Consider the following 8,739-nt stretch of genomic DNA (forward strand, 5'->3'; position numbering starts at 1 on the left):
CTCACGACCAAAAACAACCAATCAGAGCCAGGAGTTGGGTCTTTCAATCCCCTCCTCGTTCCCTAGTTTCTCTGTCAGCACGACCACCTATGAACCTGTTTTCCTTTAACGGTAAGTTGTTTCTCCACCATTAACACATTTAGCAGAGAGAACATGAGGTTGATTGACAGCGCTAAGACCCTCCTCCTGGCTCTGATTGGTTGTTTTTGGTCGTGAGCGGTGCGTTTCTTCCCATGACGAGTTCAGGGAGGAGATTGATCTTATCACAAAATATCTGTCTTGTACCTTACAGTCTGAACAAATATGAAATAACATTTTTTAAGTAAAAGTTACATACTGCTGTTTTAATGCTCTTCATGAAGCGAAGTCTTTAGCATTCCTTCCAGAGTGACCACAGATGGCACTTCTATATGTTACACTTTATTCTTGTCCTGTTATACTGTTTAAATAAGTAAAAGCTTAAGAATGTCAGAAAACCACAATTTTCTATTTACTCAGTCAGTGTTTAGTACAGCTAGCACAAAATAATGTTTTATTATTATTTTAAATTCAGAATACAAAAAATGTTGCCCTTCATCAACAGTCAGTCCTGTTGATACAACAGAAAACTCAACCCTTTAAGAAAATTGCCACTTACTAATTAGTCATCAGTCAATCGATAAGCTCAATCAGCTTTAGATGAACTCAGTGATCAACAGCTTGCATCGCTGGCCATGAGTGTATCAACTGTGTGAACTCACTCCAGGTCTCCTGGAAGCAGATGACGTTAACGCCACACATGGCGGCTACCTCCACGATTTCCCCGACGCGGCTGTGCATGGCGCCGACCTGCGAGCAGCAGGAGAGGATTTCATGTGTGTCATCCAGCATATTCCACACCTGATCACTGAAAAACGGATCGTCCAGCCGTGGCTGTGTCTGAATCTGAAACGTGTGGTGCTGACCTGGTCCAGGATCGGGGCGTCGGTGGGCAGGACGATGCGGTGCTGAACCAGGCCCACTCGGACTATTCTGGGCGGCCTCAGCTGCTCCTGCGCCGCGTCAAACTTGTAGCCTTTCAGCTCAAACTGGCGCTTGGCTGCAGCTTCCACAGCGCAGGACGGGAGAGCCAACTTCCTGTGAAAACATCAGATTCCTGCCTGAGCCCAGCAGAGAAGCACGGTGGCGGCAGCATCATGCTGCACAGAAAGGCTCTTGAGTTGGAATGGTTGATTGGAACATTAACCCAGGCTAAAGGAAAGGAGTTTCTTTGACGAAAACGTCACTTGAGCTCAGAGAAAAATGCTTTCCCTCTCGGCATCACAGAAATCTGACACGACTTGATGCCAGAAAAAACTTTGAAAAGACAAAGCTGGTCAGAAACACGTCCTAATTATTCTGATGGAGCTTGGTTGGATCTGCCAAGAAAACTGGGAAATTATACTTTCAAAGATGTCCAGTTGACAATAATGGAGCATGAAGGTGTATACACACACACACACACACACACACACACACACAGAAATCCCAATGACACTGTAGCTTATCCTGACTCAGCAGATAGAAATGCCATTAAAGCAACACAAACAAGAGGTCTCACTTTGACATAAATTGCATTTTGGTGCATTTTTGGTTAAAACGTCTGTTTATACCTATTAGTGGGTAGAGGAGCCAGAAATTGTACTTGGCTCAGATTAACGTTATTTCAAGTAATATTACTCAAAATGATGGTGGACTAAAAACTACTTTTTTAAAAAGTTACTTTAGTAAATGTAACTAGCCGCCTCTGTTATGCTTCTGTCCTGTTGGTAGGAGAGGTACTAAATAACTAGCAGGGAGATTTTGTTAAAACAATTATTATGCTATGAAACTCACTGTGAAATTATGCAGCTTCAACAAAAGAGTTTTTGCACGTTTTTACCAGCGGTGCCAACAAATGAGTTCATATCATTCGCCTACTTGTGATTTAATATTATTTGAACGTTTTGAGTCTTCATTCTCCCTTTGTGTGTTGTTTTGCAGCTCTGAGGGGCCTGACCAAAGTCCGGCCTGCAGAATAATAATTTACCAGCAACAAGCGGAAAGTTAAAATCACAGCTCTATTAGCAACATGAACAGAAATGCAATAAACGAAGAACTCACGGTGTTTCTCTCCCGAACAGGATACGTTTCACTTCCGCCAGCTCGGCCTCCGGAAGGTGGGACTCCAGAGATTTCTCCAGCGACTCAAACTCACATGCGGACATTTTTGCGACTTCTTTGCGCTTGCACCTCCTCGGCAGCGCCTTGTGTCCTCCGGTTACTGTCTCTGTTTGCTCGTGTTTCACTCGTTGTGCAGCTTATCTGTGTTTCCGCGGCTGCAGCCTCTGACTGAGGGCAGCCGCCCGCAGCTGGTCATTGACCGGAGAACTGGAGGCGCAGGCAGGGGCGTCTCTAGAAGGTTTTGGAAAGGGGTGGCAGGATGGGGGCCACTGATAATATTTGGGTGGCTCAGCCAAAAGTAAAAGCTAGAATATTTGGATGTTTATTTACATTTGTTGCTATGATTAAACGGTTTATTTTTGTCTTTTTTTTGGTTTGGTTGTTTTTTTTACTGCTTTAAAATAATAGTCTGAAAATTCATGTTCTTCAAATTGTGTTTAGCAGCATGTTGACAATAAATAATAATAATAAATCACCATATTTCTTCCCAAAACCTATATTATGGGCAATATTCTTTGTTTCCTCAATGTGCAAAGCTGGTACAGACATATTGAAAATGATTTAAAGCTGCAGTGAGGGAAAAAATGAGACGACCAGAAAATGTTCCTCCCATTTCACAGTCCTGCTCTACTTGCTGCTGGTCAGTCACATTACTCCGTATGGATGACAGTGAGATTCACTGGACCTTAGTCTCTTATTGTCATGACACGACAACAAGGAGGACGCACCAACCTGGAGTCAGGCGTTCATTTGAACAGCAGCAGAAATTAAAATGTATGCATAAATTGAGAAACTTTCATATATGACAGTGATTGGACAGTGTGAGATGTGCTGAGTTTTGGAAAATCTAATAGTGGCTGTAACATAGAGTGCATCTTGAAAGCAAAATAGACGTGGTGTTAATATAAACTTCTTTCATCATCTAAATCGGTACATTACATGTTGATTGACAGAGCCGATTACTGACAGTGGAAACGTTTCTTTAACCTGTTGGCTTTGATTAATAACATGATGTAAGAGAAGGTGGTTCAGTTTTTGATGTGAAAACCAACATTACAAGCTAAGGAACAATAAGGCATTCATTAAATAGTCAATGAAATGATAAATATTTAAGATTTCTTATTCTTGACAGTTGAGGAGATGTTTTTACTCCTTTGTGTCCGCTCTCTTCTGACCTTCCTCTCTGTCTCCTTGTTGGGATTTGATAGTTTCTTCAGCAGTTCTGCAATAAATAAATAAAAACAGGCGTCACAAAATGATTTGGCCAGCAGGGGGACCTAATGAGCCACTAGTAGTTTTCATCACCTGTAAACTCAGGGTGGCTCTTGGTGTTGTTCAGGAGAGAGACATATCTGCAACCCCCCAATTCTTCATTTCCTTCTAGGAACAAAATGAAACCATAAACACCCATCGCAGTGAGCTGCTGCCCTTCTGCACCACGTGACTTCAAAAACAAACATCGGGGCAGCAACATTATGTGCAGTATTTCATTTTAGGATGAAACCTCTAATCCTAATTGTTTGTGTTCTCGATCTAACACCGATGGAATCTGATAGGTCTGCTCAGACTTGATCCAGCTTTGAGAAAGCTTTGCAGGTCTGAGCAGTTGTTCCTTTGAGGATGTGCTGATGGACGGAGCAGGTGAGGCGGACTCACGGCAGACCCGCAGGAGGACGTAGAGCCGCCTGGCTGCCAGCACGCTGCTGGCCGGGGCCCCGCTCCGCTGCAGCGGCTCCAGGTTCATCACGCGGCCCCCGCTGTCCATCAGCTCCACGCGCTCTGCGGAGGGAAGGTTCGGCTGAGGACCGTCCGAAAATGTTTCAGATATTAAGTTCAGGTTACCGAAATGTACGACTGTCAGGTACATTTCTGAGGTTTATGCATCACCCGTAGTGATGCTGTAACTCCTCTTGATAGCCTGAAATGTCTTATCAACTGTCTGTTGGGGGGAAAAACACTTTTCATGGCTTCTTTATTCTTGTCCCTCTTCGGTTTTTTTGTGGCTGTTTTTGTTTGTTTTCTGTCCCTGAGAGCTTTCTGCCTCTCCATCTGTAGCTCTCTGTCATATACAATGCTGTATTACCATTGTAATGAGAAACAAAAAGGAAAGTTTTGCAAAAAGAAAAGAAAATCTGAAATTTTGAGACTAATCTCCGAAATTTTCTTGAAAAAATATAGAATTTTTGATTTTCAAAAGTCAACATTTCTTTACTTTTCAAACTCAGAAATTTCCTTTCTTTCAAGAAAATTTCTGAAATTATACTGTTTTTTTGTTTGTTTTGTTTTTTCAGGAAATGTCCGACTTTTCAAACTCAGAAATGTCCAGATTTTTTCTAGAAAATGTCTGCGATCCACCGCTCAGATGGAAGAATCTGTCAACAGGTCAGCTACTGTTAGTTGCATTTCAAAGTCCAGACACAAATCTCCTTGAAAACTTGTGTCAAGACTTAGAAATTGATGTTTGCAGACGCTCTCCACCCAAGCTTCCTGAGTTTCTGCTGTTTTGCATTCAGTCTCCAGCAGTGCTGGTATAGACAAACCTCACAGACCCGAAGCTGTAACTGCAGTAAGATAAGATTCTATTGACCCAGGGAGCCAAACACAAATTTTCTAATATGTATAATTTTTCTTTATCATTTAACAAGTGTTTGTTTTACACATTAGTCCCAACAGTATGCACTGAAGTTTTTGGCTGTAAGATGAGAAAATAGAAAAAGCCCAAAGAGTACAAAAACTTCTGCATGAATGAAAATGAAAGTGAAAAACAGAAGTTTATTTGGTTAAATGTTCATGTTAAATAGTTAAATTTAGAGCCATGACTGACCCGTTCAGTTACCTTTGAAGTCCAAACCACACCTTTCCTTCAGGTGATGAATGAAGTTGACCAGCTTACAGTTTAGGTTTAACATTTCCATCCTGTCGTCTGCCAAGATAAGCTCCTTCGTCAAACCACTTACAGCAGAAATCAACAATGCCTCAAAATGAGTGCAGGGAATGTTCTGACCTCCAAACAGGACAGTGACAAACATCCTCCAGCGCCGACTGTGTTTCGGCTCCACAGCTCCAACTCAACCAAGAGCTGAAATGTAACACAGAGTCCAGGACGTTTGGAGAAACAGACACCAAATCCTCACATAAAACCCTTCCCTCTTGTGGTGTGTACTTTTTGTTTCCTAAGAACTCAGTGCTAAATTGAACGAATGTGCCAGCTGACCACACACACGCACACACTTCTTTGAATTCACCTCTTCTTTTCCTTCACAAAGCTCCAGTCTTGTGAATGAGGAGACAAAGACCTGCTGATGCTCGTGTCCATGGAGTCTCTACAAACAGAGAGTCTGGCTCTCTGCGTCTCACCGATGTTTACTGGACAGTGATGCCAAGACTGTGGGAAAAAATGGACTTTATAGTTTCACTGCTCATGCTGGGTAGAGTCCATACAGCATTACAACAGTCCTAAACTATGACGTGTCTGGTGTAGATCACTTCCAGTTCTGAGGAACCAAACCTTTCTCCTGACCTGAGATGATCCTAAGATGGGCGGCCCAGCAGAGGCTATGCTTCCTCGTCTGCTCTGCCGTGATTCAGTCAGTTCTGTGTTTGTCCAGTCTGGTTTGGTTCATCCATTAAACTTTTCAGGACCAGACTGCAATGACCAATCAGGTGTGCAGAGCAGATATCTTTCCCTTTCCTTCTTCCAGAACTTGTCTAGAGTCAAGAAAAGGTCACCTAACAAAAAGAAAGAACCACTAACCTGTTTTTTTTGTATTCCTGTATGCAAGGCTAATGTATTAATAAGTTTAATATTGACAACGTGGCGTTCTGATGCAAACTGTCAGATGATCCAGCTGAGGAGATTCTGCAGGTCAGCAGCAGAGCATGACGTCTCAAAGGACTTGATGAATGACTTATAGAAGAAAAAAGTCCTAAAGATCCCAGAGAAGCTTTCAAAAAGAAGTGGGAACCTGAACCCACGGGGGAGATGTGATAAAAGCTGGAAAAATAAAGAAGTCCAGAGATAGTTGGAGGCCACAACTAACCGTTTCCCAGCATAGACAAGCGAAGAGCTCTGACTCAGTTTGTTGGGCTTCCAAATCTGATATGAAACATGTTCCAGATAAAAGGCAGGAAAGCCTGGAGCTGCACTGAATAATGCGTGGGATCACTTTGGGGCCATTGTAGCGTTTAGTTACTCTTTTGTCAGAGCTTCTATTTAAAGGCAGGACTTTCATGCAAACCTACACAAGAACGATATAACAGTGGTTCTTCTGGAACAAACTCATCACAAACTGTTTGTTCAAGTTGCAAGACACTGAGAGTGTAAAACATTCGAAATACAATCGTTTATAATGATAAATTACTTTTTTTTATTTTACATCTGAATAAATTTTTACAACACGTCAAAGCCTCATTGAGCAAACATTAACATCAGTTTCCATTTCAGCATTGCATTATCCCATTATACCAGTCTGAACTGTTGGAAACCCTGAGGAGCAAAATAAAACTGGACGTCTGTGACTCAGTGACAAATGTTGGCATTAATGAAGGGAAAAATACAGAAAAGGTGAAATTCATGTGTAGCCCTATATATTCTTATTTCGGAAGTTTTGAAAAGCGATATTTTCCACAGACGGCTCGAGAAAGTTTAACAGCCCAGGTTGGGTCAGGTAGATAATACGAGACAAAGTGCATTTTCAACAACCACGACTTATTTGTAAAGTAAATACAAAAGCGCTTGCTGGTCTCGTCTGCTAAAACGAACAGTTTCTGACTGCGAGAGGACCTTGAGGTTGAAGATGGATGTGTCAGCTGCTTCATCGATTTAAATCATTGCCCTCTGTGTCAGAGGCGAAGAGGCAGTTTGAGCGCTCCAGACCACAAGCGGTGCTTTATAGACTCTTCTCTCCGGCTTACATAAAAAAAGTCAGTGTGTTTAATTTATCTCTGTGACATTTATTGCCTGTTATCCGTTATCACCGCTCCCATCTCCTCTCCAATCCCCGGAGGACATTTGATCGCTCGGCTCCTGAATTAGTTCCCCCTCATCCTTCCTGTGTATTTGTCAGGACACTCTTTGTGGCTCGCAAAAGCAATTCTTCCTGCTCTGGTTGGCGAAGAGCGGCGAGACCTGCGTTGAGGCAACGTCCCGTTTGCCTCTATCCTCCAGACTTTCTGCTCCCGCGTGGCCATGCTCTCGTTCCTCAAAGCCCAGACGACGGGCCAGCGGGATTTCAGTTTGCCTGAGGGCTTGCAGTGCACACGTCCCACCTTGAGGACAATTGGAGATGATGACTGACAGAGGAGGGTGAGAGACCGCCACCAGGCCACCCCCTACAGGAGAGATGCTAGTGGGGCGGCTGCTGGAGTCTTCACAGCTGCTGCTCCTGCTGAGCTCGGTGAAGAGGTCCAACTTGAGGCCATTGGCTTTGAGTCTGATGGAGTCCGTGATGGTGGTGTGTGTGGAGTTGCGCTCACTGCCACTGCTGTCCAGCACTGGATGCCAGCCCAGGATGTGGCGCCGGATGATCTTTCGGAAGGTCCGCCTGAACTCTCGGATGCGGTAAGCGTAGATGAAGGGGTTGATGACGGAGTTGGCGTGGGAAAGGATGATGGCCACGTACATGATCCAAACGGGAGGGCGCGGGCACTCGGGGCAGAACAGGGTGAAGCAGTTGATGATGTGCAGAGGCAGCCAGCAGACGGCAAACAACCCAACAATGATGGCCAGAGACTTGGCGGCCTGGACCTCCTTCTGCAGAGTGGAGCGCGACTTTTCTCCGCGAAAGGCCTCCACTTCAATCAGTTTGAGCTGGTGGCGAGCTGCCATGAAGATGCACAGGTAGATGGCTAGCATCAGCAGGAGGGGGATTAGTACACAAGCAAAGAAGTTGAAGTAAACCATGTACTCCATGTTCACTACCGCCTCAAACAGGCACTTCATCTGGCCGGGTTGGCAGGTCACGTTGTCGCTGTTGTTGGTCTCGGTACTGTTGGACACCTTGTGCCAGCCCATCATGGGGGTCAGACCAATGATGATTGACAGAGCCCAGCAAAAGGCGATGGTGCCTCGAGCCCGCTGGCTTGTCACCAAGCTGTTGTACCTGCAGAAAGAGAAAATGCAAACATTAAGCATAAGATCCGACTGTCTGGTCCTATGATGTCAACCAGCAGCGTGACAAGATCTCATGGCAGGACACGATGCATTGCTAAAAATTAGTGACACCTTTTTAAGATATTTAGTCTTTTATGCGGTTGGATTGTAGCCAGGTTGTAAGTACAGCTTCAAAATGCAAACAAAAGAGATTAAAATAGATTTGGCACCAAACGGTGACGGAAACATCTGAAGACCATCTGTCATTTTCATAGATCACAATTCACACACCAGACTTGGTGCAGACATGCAAACGTTTTCAACTTTTAACTCAATCAAAAAAAAAAGATTCCCATGAGAACGTCTAAGCATCGTTTCCGAACTGCACACCTTAGTCCAGTGGTTTCCAAACTATTTCTGGGCCCCCTATGGCTTACAAATAGCTGTCTGGTTGAACGATGTGTGTG

The 8,739-nt window shown here is 44.0% G+C and overlaps 2 protein-coding genes across 2 annotated transcripts in view; both read right to left on the minus strand.

Annotated features, from left to right (window-relative positions):
- Positions 1-2,242, minus strand: part of upb1 (ureidopropionase, beta) — a 9,725-nt gene extending 7,483 nt beyond the window's left edge. The window contains exons 1-3 of the mRNA XM_015014296.1: positions 2,122-2,242; positions 945-1,116; positions 741-828 (exon numbers count right to left, since the gene is read on the minus strand). Of these exons, the coding sequence (XP_014869782.1) occupies positions 741-828; positions 945-1,116; positions 2,122-2,225 (364 nt within the window). The 5' untranslated portion in view covers positions 2,226-2,242. The remainder of the gene's footprint in view (positions 1-740; positions 829-944; positions 1,117-2,121) is intronic.
- A 4,200-nt stretch (positions 2,243-6,442) lies between these two features.
- adora2aa (adenosine A2a receptor a) overlaps positions 6,443-8,739 on the minus strand; it is a 14,683-nt gene continuing 12,386 nt past the window's right edge. The window contains exon 2 of the mRNA XM_015014295.1: positions 6,443-8,282. Coding sequence (XP_014869781.1) covers positions 7,244-8,282 — 1,039 coding nt within the window. The 3' untranslated portion in view covers positions 6,443-7,243. The remainder of the gene's footprint in view (positions 8,283-8,739) is intronic.

This window comes from Poecilia latipinna, unplaced genomic scaffold (assembly GCF_001443285.1).
Source record: "Poecilia latipinna isolate Pla-1442-1.1 unplaced genomic scaffold, P_latipinna-1.0 Scaffold1803, whole genome shotgun sequence".
Taxonomy (NCBI): domain Eukaryota; kingdom Metazoa; phylum Chordata; class Actinopteri; order Cyprinodontiformes; family Poeciliidae; genus Poecilia; species Poecilia latipinna.